Source organism: Rhinolophus ferrumequinum, chromosome X, assembly GCF_004115265.2.
Source record: "Rhinolophus ferrumequinum isolate MPI-CBG mRhiFer1 chromosome X, mRhiFer1_v1.p, whole genome shotgun sequence".
In the NCBI taxonomy this organism is placed as follows: Eukaryota; Metazoa; Chordata; class Mammalia; order Chiroptera; family Rhinolophidae; genus Rhinolophus; species Rhinolophus ferrumequinum.
The window spans coordinates 25,211,730-25,231,176 of NC_046284.1; the positions used below are offsets into that span (position 1 = coordinate 25,211,730).

A 19,447-nucleotide genomic window follows, 5' to 3' on the forward strand; every position below is an offset into this window, starting at 1 on the left:
GAATGTTTGTCATGTCCCAGAAGACATTTAATGCAGGTGTTCCAAGTGGAATTTATTAGTATACGGACACTTTTTGTTAAAAATAATAATGTAAAGGCATTTTGTTAGAACCTTAGCATTCATTTTACTGAAACTTGATTGACAAAGATATAGGACTCACAAAGAGATAGGACTGGGTTCCAAGCTTTTATTGACATTTCACATTACCTCAAGAGTTGTATAGCTGTGGGTCATAGAAAAATTGACGGTTAGAGAAAGAGCCATGGCAGGCCAACCTGATTCCTCTGATAGGATTAGGGAACCAGTGTATAAAAGGCTCAGGAGAGATCACCTAACATTAGGGCTTTAACAAAGCATTTGATTTCACATTTCATGAAGTTTATAGAAACACTTGAAATTACAGGTTCTGCTGCTAGAGGAGTAAGAAACTCTCTGTTCATCCTTGGCTGAATCATGTAAGTTAAGACTTAGAGAGTAGAAAATGCTTTTTGCCATTTTATATTGTGCAGCAGCTAATAAGAAAGCGTGCTTCTGACATCATTTGAATAGAATGGGACTAACACTACCCAAACCTGGGTCCTAACTCCCCATCACTCCAACTACAAAATAACCCCCGACCCCCATTGTGAGTCTTATATCTTTGTTTCCTTTTCTCATTTGCTATGTAGTTATAGTTTTCTTTTTTAGAAACCTCTATGTTATCATTGGAAGTGACTTTGACGTCAGGATAGTCTAATGATTATATCTTCATCAATTCAACAACCCTTGTGATGAAAGAATGGAAAAATGCCACGAGATAATCTAAGGAATACATGGCCAAGCTTTTTCAAAGGAAGAATGGGTCCAACTATAGCCACATTTAAAGAGGGTGCCATTGACAGTCAGTAATATTATAAAAACTATGTATGATGTCAGATAGGTACTAAACCTATCAGGGGGATCATTTCATAAAATATGTAAATGTCTAACCACTACGCCGTATACCTGAAACTAATATAAAATAATATTGAATTCCAACTATAATTTTAAAAAATCACGGGGATATAAAGTACAACATGGGGAATATATTCAGTAACATTGTAATAACTGTAGACTTTCAGATGGGTAATAGACTTATTGGGTTTATCACTTCGTGTGCGATATATAAATGTCTAATCACTATGTTGTTTTGTACACCTGAAACTAATAAAAGAAAAGAATAAAAATAAAGAGGGTTCTATCTTTTTAAGGGAGGAGGTAGAAGATAACTGATAGCTTGTGGCCAAACATGTTAATTTCTCAGAAATGGGAGGGATCTTACAAATGACAGAATCACAGTATTACAAATGACAGAACCACAGTATAAGAACTTTTATTTTAATTCTACTTGTCAACAAGATCTGTAAAAATTATAGAGGGCAACTGGCTTTAAGGAATTCACTTGTTACTCTTAAGCTTTTAAGGTTTAGAGTTTTCCTCTAGTGGCTCATATAATAAAATATGGAGATATTCCAGTCCTTAATGGAGTCTGGATTTTGGCTTTTGTTTTTCTTCTTTAGGATTGAACCAGCTGCCCTTTGACCCTGCCAACAACAACGAGCCCCTGCAGTTTGGTAGTGCCAGTGGCCCTCTGGTCACAGAAGGCCTCATTGAGAATGGAGGGGAGTCCAACAAGAAAAGAAAGAGAACAAATGTTCCTTCAGGTAAGCTAGGTGATAATGCATTCTCTTATGCCAGTGCTATTAAGTCGACATTTTCCTGGAGCCTAGTATGTGGCTGGCACTGTGCTAGGATTTGTAGGCACTCCAGAAATGAGAGAGCCCTCTGCCCTCAAGGAACTCATGGAGGGATACAAGGTGGGGGAGCACATACATAAATAACTCTAATAATAAGAGTCTCATCAGTGCTGTGTAAATGTATAAAGGAAAAAAAAGCTATGGGAGCACAAATGGCAGGGGAGTTTAATTCAGCCTTGGGCATCATGAAACACTTCACAGCTGAAGTGACATTTGTAGCTGGCCCTTGAAGAGATGAATAAAGAACATTAATTTAGGTAGAAGGAATTGCATGAGTGAATGGTTTAACAGTATTTTTCTTTATATGTCTATGTGGCAGGCTACCCTCACTTTTACTGCTAATGAAGATACTTGCATCTCCCCACCCTACCCTTGTTTCCCCCAGTACTCACTATGCTCACATCTGTTTTTTGCCATCATACCTCTCTTAGAACAGGTGATGAACAAATTTTGATAAATACTCTATAAAAGCCTCCCCTGTAGCCCTCCCCTTTCCTTCATGCACCATTGGCCTATTCTCATGTTAAATTTCTCCAAAATGAGTGGGAACAGTATATGACAACCAGATCTTATCTAATAATGTGATATTTTAAAATGTCATCTTTTACTTGGCTATTCATTTGAAAATAGTATTCTCAGTATATAGAGACTGATCTGATCTGAGATTTTGGAATGGGTCTACTAGACATGTTCGTGGCTTTTTTATTTTGTTTTGTTCCATTTTTTACTATTACTTTTACATTCAACTTATAACATGGAGCATGTTAACAAACATATAACATCATATCTGACTCTTAGATCATAGGTCTTCCTGCTTATAAATCAAGATATTTGTTAAATACAAGTTTGAGAAATAAACATATATTAAAAGACTAGCTATATGGAGTCCTCAAGAGAAAAAGTGATTCTTAGAGAGCTGTATTTTCTGGAGCATTGGAAAGGAATAGTATATACCCAAGGAACTGGCCTGAGTTTTGATCTCAGCTCAATCTCTGTTTGTGGCCTGGGGTTGGTTCCTTAACCTCTGTGACTTTCACTTTCTTCATCTGTAATGTAGAAATGGTATGAAAACCTACTTCTTAGGATTGTTAGCAGAATTTGATGAAATTATACAGGTAAAGTGTTTAGCATGACATCAGCACATAGTAATTATTTAGTAAATTTTGCTTTTATTTTGTTATAATTATTATTATATGATAATATGATATTATGATAATATTATGATATTATTATGATAATATTATTCACCTTTTAAGCATCAACATGTTTCACATTTTTAGGTTAACCATTATGGATACAAATCATATATGTGTGTGTATAAACTTATCTGTGTATAAAATTATTTTTCAATAACAGTATAATATTATTTTTCAATAATATTACATTAGTGTCAGGTGTACAGCATAGTGATTAGATATTTATATACCTTAAGAAGTGATCACCACGATATAAAGTTCTCTGCCTTTTTAAGGCATACATTCAATATAATCTAAGCTTTGCTTGATCATTTAGAAGCATAATTCTAGTCATCAGTTATTGTACTACACTATAATACTCTATTATAGTTTTTAGGGTTTACTAAGGAGTATAGTACTTTTAACTCTACACTAAATTGTCCTAGACTGGTGCTTTTTTAATTTATTTATTTACTGACACATTTTACACATGTTCTGTCTCCTTTCTGCAGTCCGCAGTCACTTCTAGTTTTTCTCAGTGTCCATTCATGTAGCAGCCCTTTTTCTCCTCCTAATCTGTTACGAACTTAAAAAAACAAACAAACAAACAAAAACCACACAAAAAAACCCAGCTCTCCAAGTTAGTGTGTCAGATTAGTATGTTAAGTAAGAGTTAAATTAGCTGTGGACTGAGTTACAGGATATAGGGCATCAACTTTAAGAGATTAATTTTGGCTGTTCTAAGGCCTTTTTTGATCACTTACTAGTTTTTCCACTGTGTTCATGATAAGTGATAGGCTAATTTAGAGTAATACCTCCTGCGCTGTAGTTAACTCATGAGAGTGGGGAAAGAGGGTATGTATTGATAGAATTACTGAACTAACTTTAAAGAATTGTAGTTTTATTTCTAACAAGCATATTCAGTGAGACCAAAGTAACTGTTTCAGATATAGGATTTTAGCAGTAGATTATGCTAATCTATAATTGGCAGAATCAATTTGCATTCAAATATTGAATAGACTGAAGCTCTTAAAAAAACAGTATGTTCTTTAAAATAGGTGAAATGAGCACCTGGCAGGCAAAATTAACTTCATTGAAATCTTTTTCACATTATTTGCGTAGTGAACCTTTTCTTTGTAAGTAGTACAAAGGTAACTAGCCCAGGTTAAATTACTACAAATTACAAATTACAATAGTCAAAATTAATGAGGTTTTACTATATAGGGAGTCTCTTATAATTGTTCAGGTGGCAATCTTATGGTATAATAAATGAGCAGATTGCTTTATTATACTATTTTCTTTCTATGTAGTGCTAGACAAAAGGAAAAGGGAAGATATTTTGTAAATAGAAACTTCTTTTGTCCTTTGTCACCGTTTCCTGCATCTTGGCAAGCAGGAAAGCTAGGGTTGGAAGTCCTTACATGAGCTACCAGCCATTTCATTTCTAAGCTGAGATACCCATGTTGTCATTACATCACTCAGTCCTGTGACCCCCTTTAATCAAAGCCCACCCCCCAGTGCTGAGGGAGGAGTTTTTGCCTGCAGCTCCGGTCCCTCACAACACATTTCTTTTTCTTCCTTTCCCATCCCTCCTGCCTTACCTTTTTCTACAAACTGCATCTCTTATACTAAAAATAATTTCTTAAAGGTTACTAGTGACCTCCAGATTGTCAGAGTGGCCTTTTGACAGGTCTCAACTACCTTGACCTGTTTTCTTTATTTGATGCTGTTAACAACCTCCTCTTCTTTGAATTCTCCCTACTTCTTCCTTTTCTGTCTCCTTCAAGCATTCTTTCTTGTTTTCTTCCTGCCTCCACTTTAAGTTAGTGTACTGTTATTCACATTTATAGGTGAAGAAATAAAAGTTAAATAATACCCAAGGGTGAACATCCAGCGAGTAGTTTAGGCAGGTCTTCAATTTCAAAATCTATCTCTAATTACTATACCAGAATTACTATGTCTGTAGATGTTAGGAATCTGGACCCATTACTAAAATGTATAGTAAACACTGGTGTCACACTAGGCAAAGCTATGTTTGGGTGAGAATATGGTGACCAGAGCTTGGATTTTATCATCTTTAGGATCCCTTCAGACTCTGAGATGCCATGGTTCTTCCTTATCAGCTAATCCCCCAAACAAGTCTTCTATTTCGTCCAAGGTTATCTGCTACCTTTCTATAAACAGGCACTGTGCCCACCTACTTCAGTACATTGTCCATATCATTTCCTTTACCTATCATGCCCCTCCTCTTCTTTTACCTGTTAAAATCCTGTCCAACTGACAGCACCTAGTACAAGTCCTGTCTTCTCCAGAAGGCTTTCTGGGTCATCCTAATTAGAATTGTTCACTTGTACCTCTGAAAACCCTTGGTCATTATATTCATCTGAATCACTTGACACTGATTATAGGCCACATTGAACTATTGGTTATCTGTTCATACAAATATGTCTTATCCATTCAACTCAGTCGTCAGCCCCTTTTTCGAAGGGCCCTGACTGATGTCTTTTTTAGCAGAGATGCACTGTTTTACATACAATAGATGCTCAAGAAATATTTGTTGATTGATCAGATATCTGGCTGATGAATTGATTTCCCTTTGCCGTGATATTCTCTATTATTCTCTTGTCACTCACAGGGTGGAGCTGTGTGCATAGCTGGGCACTTGGTATCTAATGTTGATCAACTGAATGTCTCACTTGTCCCTAAGGATCAGACATTCATGAAATCACATCCTCAGAGCAGCCAAACATCAAATCTGGGTGCTTGTGAAGAGAATACCTGTCCCTAATGGAATCCTTGTCTCTTTACTAGGTGAAACTTCATGAGTGCCCAAGGATAACTGATAAGTGAAATTTGGGTGTCCTGTCCCAACTCCTCTGTGAGGTAGACGAGTAATCTGAATTAGATATTACTGCAATATTTGACTACAGACTCTTTCTTTGTGGATCTGGCTGCTGTGCAGCTTTTGTCTTAAGGTGAGCTCAGAATTCTTCAGTGTATTTGCTATCAAATTTCATCATTCCCCCAATGAAACATTTCCTCAGTGATGCTGCAGCTACACAAATTATCTAAGATTGCAGTGATTTCACTCATACAGATGATACTCTATGGCCAAAGAGTAGAAGATAGTTAAAACCTTATCATATCATAATGCCAAGTTCCTGTCTAGAAAATTCCAGCTGCCTCCTGGTTTGAGATCTACATGTATTTTTAAGAAGCAGAGATATCAATCCTCTTCTCAAATACTTCCACTAAAGTGGAAGAATCCACAAGGCCAACCAGATGATGATTAAAATGGAATGCATTGTTTTAAGCAACATCATGGTACTCTAGTATTCAAAGGAGGTGTCAACTCTCTGAAAGAGTAGGCAACTAACATGAGGATAATTACTATGATATCAGAGTGATCATATAGATGTGGATACAGTCCTGTTTCCATTGTCTTCTCTCATAGCTCTGTATTGAAAGATAGGTTTGCACTTAACTATGTGATGCTCAGTACAAAGCAGTATCGCCAAAGTTCATGTGAATGATGAATAGCTCAATATAAAAAGAGATTTTTAGCCATTTTCCATTTTCAATTATGATTGAATCCAGAGAGTTCTATATCTCTAGGAAGACTCTTTGATTTAATAATAATTTGCACTGGTATGGTGATTCTTTCTTTCTCTTAATATATTTTCATGTTCATTTCATTATACAGATGAGGTGCTAGTAACCAGAGAGGAGAAATGTCTTTGACTAAGGTAGACTAGCATTACCAGGAAGGTTATGATATGATAAAGACCACGAGATCATATATAAACTTGATTATAGACCTCTAACTCAGTTCTCGAAGTTTCCTTTAGAGTTTCTGGAACCAAAATAAGACTTGACAATATGAAAGACAGTGAATAGTTCCTGCATTGCTAAAGCTAGATTAATAAGAGGAAGTGGGCCTGCAGAAAAGCAAGGAGAGGTTTAGTCAGACATAGGAAGAACTACATGGGGATGAGTTATCAGGGGAAGTTGTTTAAGACCACTTGGAAGAGAAATATAAAAATGAAATGAACGTGCATCTGCCTGGGTGCTTTGGGTACTTTTGTTTCCTTTCTTACCTGGAAGAGGGACAGGAAACTTTTCTATGACACTTACAGCCCTTTGATTTACCTCAAACTCACAGGGCTGAGAATTTTATTTCTCACGTACTTTGAAGGCCACAAATAAAAGCATTGATTGTTTTTAAAGAGAGAAAATGCCACCATTTTACATTTTGGTGGGTGGTATTTCTAGCATGTCAGCTGAATAATTATATTGCCAGAGGTAAGAAGGGCCTACTCTTCCTTCAGATAGAATTAAAATAAGAAAAAGAGTACACTAATAGCCCTACTCAGTTTCTTTAGTACTTTGAACATTTTTATCTGATTACAATTTCAAGAAATAAAATTATATCTTGATAACTAGAGAATCAAAAAGGTATGCTGACTTCGTTCTTTCTCAGATCTGATAGAAACTCAGTGTGAATTTTTTCATCTTAAAGGATTGTCGGGGAGAGGGAGATGGAAGGTGGCACAAAAGTGGCAGGATAGAAAAGTACAAACACTGTCTCTTAAGTTGCCCCAACTATTTCAATAGCTTTGGAACGACTTTGTGACTTCATTCTGAGTCTTTAGGAGATCTCTCAGCAGACATGAAGTGTGAGTCAGCCTCATGTGTTAGTAATATAGAGGCTAGTGGTACATGTTGAATCATAGTATTTTAGAGTTGGAGGCAACCTTATCTAACTCCATTATTTTTACAAATGAAGAAACTGAGACCCAGAGATGAGACTTGTCTAAAGTCGCATGTTTAATTGGTGGCAGAACCAGAACTAACTATTAGCAGACCTATATAATCATATCAAATTGCCTAGGACTGCAACATGTGATTATTCATTTGAACTGCAGAAAGTTTATCTATAATCTGGATGAGCTGGATTCCCCATGGTAATAATATTTCATGATTTCTGGCAAGCTAACCCAGTGGTGCATGAGATCCCATATCCTGTTCTGCCTGCCGCACAGGGGAGGGCCTTTTGATCTCTAGATAGGAATGGACTTTGAGACTGGGAAACACCAATGAGGGAATTGCTTCTGTGGACCTGAATTCCAGAAGCTCAGCAAATCACAGAAGAAACTCTTTATGACACCTGCTTACTTGCCAGGGGACAGTTTTTGTCCCCCATCCCAGCCCACACTTAGGGCCATTCCATCCAATCAGGAAAAAAATATATAATCGTGTTTTATCTGTGATTTAAACTTTGTTTCATAATTTTGTCTAAAGGATCGCTTTCAATTTCTTGATTTTTTAGGTAAAGACTTGTCAGAAAAAAATCAGTTTTAGTTTAGTAAAACTCAATTTCAGAGTAAGAGGATTCTTAGTTTGTTTTCCTCTCCTGTTAGTTTAGTAAAGTGATGAAAACAACTGCCATCCTTTACCTGTAAGGGCCTCACTGACCTTAATAAGAAAAAGAAGTCTACTCAGACATGTAGTAAAAATACTGAAGATTGTGATTTTTAGTACTGGATTTGCCACTTATTAGTATGTTGACTGTAGGTAAGTCACAGAAAACTTTTTTTAAAGCCTTGATTTCCCCATCTATTAAATGATGGACTGTTTTTTGTTCTTATTTTTTCATTTCTCAGTGATAGTTGACATTCATTACCATTCTATATTAGTTTCATGTATGCAGTGTAGTAGTTAGACATTTGTATAATTAATGAAAGTGATCCCCACGATAAGTCTAGTAACCACCTGGCACCATGGTTATTGCAATATTATTCACTATATTCCCTATACTATACTTTATAATCCGGGGACTATTTTATAACTACCAATTTGTAGTTCTTAACTCCCTTCAAGTTTTTCATGTATCTCCCCAACACCCTTCCCATCTGGTAACCATCAGTTTGTTCTCTGTATCTGAGTCCATTTCTGTTTTGGTTTATTATTTGATTGTTTATTTTGTTTTTTACATTCCACAAATAAGTGAGATCATATGGTATTTGCCCCTCTTATTTCCGACTTATTTCATTTAGCATAATATCATCTAGTTCCATCCATGTTGTCACAAATAATAAGATTTCATTCTTTTTTATGGGGCTGAGTAATATCCCATTGTGTATATGTACCACATCTTCTTTATCCAGTCATCTATTGATGGCACTTAGGTTGCTTCCATATTTGGGCTGTCATAAATTATGCTGCAGTGAACATATGGGTGTGCATGTCCCTTCAAATTAAGATTTCTTTGGATAAATACCCAGAAGTGGAATTGCTGGGTCATAAGGTAGTTCTGTTTTTAATTTCTTGAGGAACATCCATACTGTTTTCCATACTGGCTGCACCAATTAGCAACCTCACCAACAATGTATAAAGGTTCTCTTTTCTTCACATTTTCACTGACACTGTTTGTTGATTTATTAATGATAGCTATCCTGATCGGTATGAGGTGATATCTCATTGTAGTTTTAATTTGTATTTCTCTGATGATTAGTGACATTGAGCATATGAAAATATGTCTGTTGGCCATGTGTATGTTCCCTTTGGAGAAATGTCTATTCAGGTCTTCTGCGTGTTTTTTAAAATTGTATTGTTTGTTTCTTTGATGTTGAGTTGTATGAGTTCTTTAGAAATTTTGGATATTAACGCCTTATCAGATGTATCATTGGCGGATATCTTCTCCCATTCAGTAGGATGTCTTTTCATTTTGTCGATAGCTTCTTTGTTGTGCAAAAACTTTTTAGTTTGATATACTCCCATTTGTTTATTTTTTTCTTTTCTTTCCCTTGCCTGAGGAGATATATCAGTAAAAATATTACTAAGATTAATGTCTGGGAGTTTACTGCCTGTATTTTCTTTTAGGCATTTTATGGTTTTGGGTCTTACATTTAAGTCTTTATTTTGAGTTTATTCTTGTACATGGAGTAAAAAGGTGGTCTAGTTTCATTTTTTTTGCATGCATCTGTCCAGTTTTCCCAGCACCAAACACCATTTATTGAATAGACTATCTTTACCTCATTGTATACTTTTGCCTCCTTTGTCATAGATTAAATGACCATATAGGCATGGGTTTATTTCTAGGCTCTCTATTCTGTTCCACTGATCTATCTGTCTGTTTTTATGCCACTGCTATACTGCTTTGGTACTATGACCTTGTAGTATAGTTTGATATCAGGTAACATGATGCCTCCAACTGTGTTCTTCTTTCTCAAGATTGCCATGGCTATTCGGGGTCTTTTATGGTTCCTTATAAATTTTACGATTGTTTGCTCTAGTTCTGTACAAAATGCCATTTGTGTTTTGATAAGGATTGCATTGAACCTGTAGATTGCTTTGGGTTGTAAGGACATATTAACTATATTAATTATTTGTATCCATGAGCATGCAAATCATGCTCATGCTCATCATGCTCATGCAAATCATGCTCATGGTGTATGCTTCCATTTATTTGTATCTTCCTCAGTTTCTTTCTTCAATGTCTTATAATTTTCTGAGTACAGTTCTTTCACCTCCTTCGTTAAATTTTTTTTCTATGTATTTTTTTTGATGCAATTGTAAATGGGGTTGTTTTCTTATATTCTCTTTCTGATAGTTCATTATTGGTGTATAAAAATGTAACCGATTTCTGAATATTAATTTTGTATCCTGTTACTGAATTCATTTATTAGTTCTAATAGTTTTTTTGGTAGAATCTTGAGAGTTTTCTCTATATAGTATATTGCCTGCAAATAATGACAATTTTACTTCTTCCTTTTAAATTTGGATGCCTTTATTTCTTTTTGGTGTCTGGTTGTTGTGGCTAGGACTTCTAATACTATGTTGAATAAAAGTGGTAAAGTGGACATTTTTGTCTTGTTCCTGAGCTTAAGAACAACGCTTTTACCTTTTCCCCATTGAATATGGTGTTAGCTATGTGTTTGTCGTGTATGCCCTTTATTGTGTTGAGATATGTCCCCTCTATTCCCATTCTGCTGTGGATTTTTATCATAAATGGATGCTGGATTTTATTCAAATGCTTTTTTCTGCATCTATTGATATGATCGTATGATTTTTATTTTTCATTTTGTTTGTATGGTATTTCACCTCAGTTGATTTGCAGATATTGAACCAACCTTGTATCCCAGGAATAAATCCCACTGTATCATGTTGTATGATTTTTTTAATGTATTGCTGAATTCAGTTTGCTAATATTTTGTTGGGGATTTTTGTATCTATTTTTATCAGGGATATCTGCCTATACTTTTCTTTTTATTGTAATGTCTCTGTCTGGTTTTGGGATCAGGGTAACAGTGGTCTCATAGTATGAGCTCAGGAGCCTTCTCTCCTCTTGAATATTTTGGAATAGTTTGAGAGAATAGGTGTTAATTCTTCTTTGAATATTTGGTAAAATTCATCTGTGAAGCCATCTGGTGTAGGACTTTTGTTTGTCTGGAGTTTTTGATTCAATTTTAGTAGTAGTAATCGGTCAGTTCAGATTTCCTATTTCTTCTTGATTCAGTCTTGGAAGACTGTATGTTTCTAGGAGTTTATCCTTTTTTTTCCAGATTGTCCGATTTGTTGGCATATAATTCCTTGTAGTATTTTCTTATACTCCTTTGTATTTCTGTGGAGTTTGTAACTTCTACTTTTTCATTTCAGATTTTATTTTTTTGGGTATTCTCTTTTTCCTGATAAGTCTGGTTAAAGGCTTATCAATTTTGTTTATCTTTTCAAAGAGTCAGCTCTTGGTTTCATTGATTTTTTTTTGCATTTTTAAGACTCTATTTTGTTTATTTCTGCTCTGATGTTTATTACTTCCTTCCTTCTTCACAGTGTGGGCTTTATTTGCTGTTCTTTTTCTAGTTCCTTGAAGTGTAAGGTTAGATTGTTTATTTCAGATTTTTCTTGTTTCTTAATGTAGGCGTATACAACTGGGAATTGCCTTCTTAGTACTGCTTTTGCTGTGTCCCATAGATTTGGGGTCATTGTGTTTTCATTTTTATTTGTCTCAAGGTATCTTTTGATTTCTTCCTTGATCTCATTGTTAACCTATTCATTGTGCAGTAGCATGTTATTTAGCATTCATGTGTTTGTGTATTTTTTAGAGTTTCTTTTTGTAATTGATTTTCAGTTTCATACCATCATGATCAGAGTAAACACTTAATATGATTTCAAACTTCTTGAATTTATTGAGACTTGATTTGTGGCCTAACACTCTGTCTGTCTTAGAAGAATGTTCCATGTGCACTTGAAAAGAATGTATATTCTGTTATTTTGGGGTGGAATGCTCTAAAAATATCAACCAAATCCATCTGATCTAGGCCACTGTTTCCTTGTTGATTTTCAGTGTGGAAGATCTGTTCATTGCTGTCGATGGGGTGTTAAAGTCCCCTACTGTGACTGTATTACTCTTGTTCTCTCCTGTCATGTCAGACAGTATTTGCTTTACCTATTTATGTGCTCCTATGTTGGGTGCACAGATGTTTACAAGGGTTATTTTCTTTTGTTAGATTGATCCCTCTATCATTATGTAATGTCCCTCTTTGTCTCTTATTATAGCCTTTGTTTTAATGTCTATTTTGTCTGATATAAGTATTTCGACTGCAGCTTTTTTCCTTTCCAATTACTTGAAATAATTTTGTCTACCTCTCTACTTTCAGTCTTTGTGTGTCTTTTGATCTGAGGTATGTCTCTTGTAGACAGCAGTGTATGGGTAATGTTTTCTTATGCATTCGGCTACCCTATTTCTTTTGATTCAATCATTGATTTAATCCATTTACATTTAAAGTGATTATTGATAGGTACTAGTTATTGTCATTTTTTAATTCATATTTATGTCCCTTTTTTGTTTTCCCCCTTCTTCTTCTTAAAGAGTCCCTTTAATATTTCCTGTAATACTGGTTTGGTAGTAATGAATTCCATTAGCTTTTCCTTGTCTGGGTACTTCTTTGTCCTTCAATTTTAAATGATAGCTTTTCTGGGTAGAGTAGTCTTGGTTATAGGTCCTTTCTTTTCATTCTTTTGAATATTTTGCTCCCTTCTAGCCTGCAAAGTTTCTTGAGAAATCTGCTGATACTCATAGTGTTATGGAAGCTCCCTTGTAGGTAACTAACTGCCTTTCTCTTGCTACTTTTAGGATTCTCTTTTTGTCTTTAAGCTTTGCCATGTTAATTATGAAATGTTGGTATGGGTCTCTTTGGGTCCATCTTGTTTGGGACTTTCTGCACTTCCTGGCCTTGTATATCTATTACCTTCATCAGGTTTGGGAAGTTATCAGTCATCATTTTTTCAAATATGTTCTCAATCCCTCGCTCCCTCTCTTCTCCTTCTGATAACCCTATGATGTGAATGAATGCTGTTACACTTGATAGTGTTTCAGAGGTTCCTTGAACTATCACTTTTTTTAAAAAAAAATCTTTTTATTTTTAATTTTTTTTTATTTTTGCTGTTCTGATTGGATGTTTTCTGCTACCTTACCTTCCAAACTGTTGATTTGATCCTCTGCTTCATCTAATCTGCTGTTGATTCCTTACAGTGTATTTTTCATCTCAGCTATTGTATTCTTCACTTCTGACTGGTTCTTTTTTATGGTTTCAATGTCCTTTTTATGCTTACTATCTCTTTGTTGAAGTCATCACTAAGTTCCTTGAGCATTCTTATAACCAGTGTTTTAAAGTGTGTCTCTAGTAGGTTGGTTGCCTCCATTTCATTTAGTTCTTTTTCTGGAGTTTTCTCCTGTTCTTTTATTTGGGACATGTTTCTTTGTTTTCTGTTCTTGCAGCTTCTCTGTGTTTGTGTCTTAGGTTTGTGTATTAGGTAGATCTCCTATGTCTCTCAGTCTTTCCCAGATGGCCGTATGTAGGAGGTGTCCTGTGTGGCCCAGTAGCAGTCTTACTGACCACCTGTGCTGTGTGCTCCAGGAGTGTCCCTTGTGTGGGTTGTGTGCCTTCCTGTTGTAGGTCAGCCTTGATTGTTTCTGGCACATCAGTGGGTGGGATTGACTCTCAGTCTGCATTTCTGTGAGGATTGGCTACGCCTACTGCATATGAGCTGCTTTGTGGGGGTTGACCCCTCAGAGGGGAATTCAGCCGAGTGGGCTCCTGAGCCTGTTGAGACCACTTTGGGTGTGCCACTTGTGGAGCTAATCCAGTGCTGTTGTAGTGGGCTGAAGCCGGTCTTTGGGTATATTGCTTCTGGTGCCTCTTAGGAGGCGTTCCCTTGCAGGCCAAGTTAACTGTTGTCTGTGATCAACCTGGGGCTACCTGGTAGGAGCTACGAAGCTGTATGTGGTTGGTTGCTGCCTGTGCTGGACTTGGAGGCATGTGGCAATGGCTATGCTGAGAACCAAGGCTGCCTTCCACCAGTATTAGGCCTGGGGAAGCTTAGCAAAAGGTGCAGGGCATTTCCGGGCCTGTTGCCACTTGCTGGTGGCCCATAAGGCCCAGCTGCTAGAAGAGCCTCCTTAGGTGTACGGGGCCAGGCTAGTTGCGCTGGTGCTGAAACTGCTTCAGGTGATTCTGAGCGAGTTGAGCGGAGCAGGGTTCCAGGGAATCACTGGAGTGGAGCGGCTAGTGTTCACAAGGTTAATGCACACTCAACTCTTGTGCCAGTGCTGAGCCTGTGGCCACTCTATAAAATGCCCAGAGAACACCAAGGCCAGCTGCTGCTCCCCTCCAACACGCAGATCCCTGAGAGTTGTCTTAGAAAAGCTGCAGTGTGATTTGGGGCTGTTTGCCTGCTACTGAAATTGCCCCAGGTGGCCACACAAGGTGCTGTAGGTCATCTGCTGCTGAAAGAGCCTAGCCTCCCACAGTGTGCAGGGTGGGGCTGGCTGATCAGGCACTGAGAGTGCTCCCAGTGATGCCACACGAACTGGGTAGGGTTCCAGGGAGTCACTTGCATGGGTTGCGTGGAGTTCACCAGGCCAATGCAGTCTCAGATTTGGCCATGTTGGGGAGGCCTTAACACAGGAAAGGTGGCGCTCGTATGTAGGCTATTTGTAAGGCAGAGTCCACACAGGGATAATGGCAGCTGACTTCACCCTGAGGTCACACAACTCAATAATTTCCTGTATGTTTCTGGCACCTCTCAAGTTATTGCCCCTCCACCAGAGCCCAGGGTGAGTGCCTGTGAGTGAGTGAGTCTGGTCATAGGCCCTTTAAGAGGACATCTGGGTTGTGGCAGTGGCCACACTGAGAACCAAGGCCGGCTTTGGTTTCTGTCCAGACAGACAGAATCCTCACTGATTTTCACAGCCAGATGTTATGGGGATTCCTCTTCCTGGCACTGGACTCCTGGATTAGGGAGCCCGGTTTGTGTCTGGGACCCCTCACTCTTCAGGGGAGTCCTCCTCCACCAATATATCACTTCCAGTCAGTGCTCAATCACTACGCGTGGGTGTGGGATCAGTGAGTTTCACGTCTCCACCCCTCCTACCAGTCTTGATGTGGCCTCTTCTTTATATCCTCAGTTATAGGGATTCTGTTCAGCTTGTCTTCAGATGGTTTTCAAGGTTGATTGTTCTATAATTTAGTGTAATTTCAATGTGGTCATGACAGATGGCAGACACACTGTTTATCTATTCCTCCATCTTAGAATCCTCCCAATGGGGAAGTGTTTTGAAAACTGTAAGATACTACACTTACTGCTGCTGCTTATTAGAGTTTGAGAGTGTGAATGATTTTCTTCTTCCAGTTCCAAATCAACAGAAAAAAACACAAGTCATGTGAGGAACAAAATGTGGTATCAGCTTTATTATGAGTAAAACTGTATTGAGGCATATGGCTTGAGGCTAAGGCCTAATGAAGCTTCCTATCATCTCTAGCTCCAAATCTGTACCTTGATACACACCTATAGAGGAGATTGAATCTGCAAAGCAGACTACTTATCCTGCCAGTGTCATTGAGAGTGATGGCCTGTGTCACAATTCAGTTGGCAGCTAGAAATTAATAGTGAGATGGGGCTTTTGGCCTGCCTCTGGAAGACAGAGTCTGTGCCCTAAGCTCTGCTCACATTGTAAGAGAAGAAGTCTTATCCAGAATGCAGAAGTTAAGCCATGAATGAGCACTTATTTTTATTCTAATCAGATAAGTCAGTCCTCCTCCTATGCCAAGGAGCAAGCAAGGGTGGGGTGAAAGCTCAGAGAAGTTTCTATAGTTCTGTCACTCCTCTCTCACAAATAGAATGGGTTCTCCCTCCTCCCCATGGAATGGTGACAAGTGTGACAAGAACCCCCATAGTCCCAACATTGCTGTTTATTTGAAGATTAACATGACTTTTGATTTTTCAAAGTCCTATTATTAGAATTTTTTTAAACCAGGAAAATTTTTTTAAACCAGTTCATTCTGTGGTACAAATAAATAGGGTTGTTTTAGTACATATGTGTTACATTTAGATTTTCACTTCTCCACGTATAAAATCAAGACAGATTCCAGATAGTCTACCTCATATCATGTGTTTTACCTCAAAGTAGTACCTTATATTGAAGAGATTTTATTTTCATGAATTTCAAACATGGAACTTCTCTACTTCCATATCAGCATTGTCATTCACATGGGGTTGCAAATTATATAAGCCTTCCTTTCTCTCCCATGACATCAAAGTATAGTAATTAAAATACTTTTTTATGACTAATAATAATATCTAATATTATGGAACATCTACTGTGTGCCAGACAATATGTTAACTTATTTGATTTTCATAGCAGTTCTATGATTATCCTCATTTTACTGATAAGGAAACTTAAATACAGAGAAGTTAAGTAATTTGTCCAAATACTAAATAGAGAACATAAGAGCCAAACCCAGGAAGAGCGGCTCCAAAAACAGTGTCCATAATCAATTGAATCAGAATGGAATTCGAGGGGGTCAGGCATCAGTGTTTTTTAAAAGCATAACACATGATTCCAATATGTAGCCAGACTTAAAACCAGTGGAGGTAACCATACTGCATCAGAGTAAGTAAGTGTACCTAGGCCACTGTGGTCCAGAATGTTGGATGTTTGTAGTAGTCTATGATTGAGTATGTCTAGAGTCTTCTGTCAAGAACTGAAGTTGCAGGGAAGCAATAGTCCAAAAGGTGGCAAATAAAGTGTTTGTATAAATGTTGACCATTCTAGGTGTTTCAACACAGAAAGAAGAGACTGCCTAATTTGTAGTTTTCTCTTTCTCTATTCTATTTCCTGATATCTGTTTATTATCTATTGAAATAAAACTCCATGATGATTAAATTCCTTCTTGTAATGGGCTAGGAGACAGTCTTGATTTTTTTCCTCAATTTTTAATTCCCTTGATAACATGAGCTATTCAATTTAAGCCATGCAGGTTGTAGTATTTCAAATTCATCCAATTGCTTGTGAAACATAATTAATTTTAAAGTACTTTGCTTATTCTACATTTGAATTTTAAGCAAAAGCAACTTTCATGTACAAACTGTTTTATTTGGAATGTGCTGAGTGAGTGTTGATGAAAGTGGCACCGAAAGTCATGAGAGATGTATCCAATTGCTGAAATGGAATGTACTATCTTGGGGGTGGGGAGAACTTTCAGCAGGTGGCATTCCTAAGATACAGTCACTTTCTTCTGCATATTTGATTCAATAACAATACAAGAGTAGCAGCTTTTATTAAATATTGATTGTATACCAGCTACTATAACCAAGTCCTTTACATATATAAACTCAAGCAGACTTCACAACTAATCAATAAAATAGATACCATTTTCTCCTTTGTTTATAGATAAGAAAACTGAGGCTTGGAAACTTTATAAACTTTGCCAGGCTACAGCTAGTAAGTAGTAGAATAGGACTTAAAAAGAGGGAGGCAGGATAACATAGTTGTTAATACCACGTGCTAAGAATCATGGCTGTGATCTTAGGCAAGTTATTGCAGCTCTTTGAGCCTCAGTTTTCTCACCTGTGAAATAGGGATAATAATACCATATGTGAGATCCGCCGCCCCAGCCGAGGACGGTTTGTTAGTGCCCCTGCCGTGACTCACTCCGCGGTCATGTCCCGCTACCTGCGCCCCCCCAACACGTCTCTGTTCGTAAGGAACGTGGCCGACGATACCAGGTCTGAAGATTTACGACGCAAATTTGGTCGTTATGGTCCTATAGTTGATGTGTATGTTCCACTTGATTTCTACACTCGCCGTCCAAGAGGATTTGCTTATGTTCAATTTGAGGATGTTCGTGATGCTGAAGATGCTTTACATAACTTGGACAGAAAATGGATTTGTGGTCGCCAAATTGAAATACAGTTTGCACAGGGGGATCGGAAGACTCCAAATCAGATGAAAGCCAAGGAAGGGAGGAATGTGTACAGTTCTTCACGCTATAATGATTATGACAGATATAGACGTTCTAGAAGCCGAAGTTATGAACGAAGGAGATCAAGAAGTCGGTCCTTTGATTACAACTATAGAAGATCTTATAGTCCTAGAAACAGTAGACCGACTGGAAGACCACGGCGTAGCAGAAGCCATTCCGACAATGATAGACCAAACTGCAGCTGGAATACCCAGTACAGTTCTGCTTACTACACTTCAAGAAAGATCTGAGAAAGCGGAAAAAGAACCAAAGAAGGGCAGTTCAAGCGACCAAAGGGTGGGTGGAAAGTGCTGCAGTATGAATACTGTATGAGTATTTTGACTCTGGTCCGAAAAGATAAAAGAACGTTATTGAAACTACATGGAATAATTGAAGTCCCTTCAAGTTTGAAAGTAAGCATGTTAGGACAAATACAAGGAAACTCAACTTTGTACTTGTGGAAACTAATCCCTAAATCTGAATAGGTTTATGTTAATTCATGGGTAACAGGTCCATAATAAATTACTGGAAACTAGGATGTCTGAATATCAAGACGGTCATAGTCTCTTACAGTGCCTCTCTTGGTCTGTATCAAACTGAATTGGGTAAGAAAAGGTATGGTTTTATATAAACTTTTCCTTGGTTATCTCTTCAAGTCAGTTCCATTTTTGCTATTGGTAAATCTTGCCTTTGTTTATTCTAGTGCCAGTGTTTTCTGCTTAATGGTTTGTTTTATTGGCATCCGAGTTTATTTACCTGTATGCCATGTGCGGTTTACATCTTCCTTAAATAATCGTTCCCAGGTAAATTCCAATGACAATACTTGATATACAGCTAAGAGGTTCCATCTTTTCGCACCTCTTTTCGAGTCAGTATATTCAGCAAACATTTACTGAGCCCTTACTGTGGGCAAAAATTGCACTGGGTAATTGGGGAGAAAAATAAAATTCACTTAATTATCTACTGAGCACAATCTAGTGAATAATATCACAGCCTCATTGTTTTGTTTGAGGTGTATTATTTGTGACTATTTTACACCATTCATATCCTAATGTAATTATAAAACCCAATATATTATCAAAGATAAGTAATTTTGTGGTTATTTGCCATTTAAAAGTATCCGGTATTTGTTTGCATCCCATTAATACAAATAATGAAAAAATGATGTTTTAATCTGTAATAAACTGATTTA

The 19,447-nt window shown here is 37.3% G+C and overlaps 2 protein-coding genes across 14 annotated transcripts in view; both read left to right on the forward strand.

Annotated features, from left to right (window-relative positions):
• The window catches only part of ENOX2 (ecto-NOX disulfide-thiol exchanger 2), a 454,293-nt gene that overhangs the window by 165,232 nt on the left and 269,614 nt on the right, over window positions 1-19,447 (forward strand). For 10 of the 13 annotated variants that reach the window (XM_033118206.1, XM_033118225.1, XM_033118235.1 and 7 more), the window contains one exon: window positions 1,539-1,682. The exons of 2 other annotated variants lie outside the window; for them this stretch is intronic. Coding sequence is in view for 4 of the 11 variants with exons in the window: in XM_033118198.1 (XP_032974089.1) it covers window positions 1,539-1,682 (144 nt within the window). In the remaining 7 variants the exon portion in view is untranslated. Of the gene's footprint in view, window positions 1-416; window positions 456-1,538; window positions 1,683-19,447 lie in introns of those variants that run through there. One more of the 13 variants, XM_033118249.1, reaches the window with a different exon arrangement.
• On the forward strand, window positions 17,937-18,687 carry LOC117029200 (serine/arginine-rich splicing factor 10-like). Its single transcript, XM_033118297.1, has one exon. The coding sequence runs from the start codon at window positions 17,955-17,957 to the stop codon at window positions 18,504-18,506; it is 552 nt and encodes a 183-aa protein (XP_032974188.1). The 5' UTR covers window positions 17,937-17,954; the 3' UTR covers window positions 18,507-18,687.

Bases quoted from the DNA above. Each gene is read 5' to 3' on its own strand.
- LOC117029200 (XM_033118297.1), top strand. From the start codon at position 17,955: ATGTCCCGCTACCTGCGCCCCCCCAACACGTCTCTGTTCGTAAGGAAC.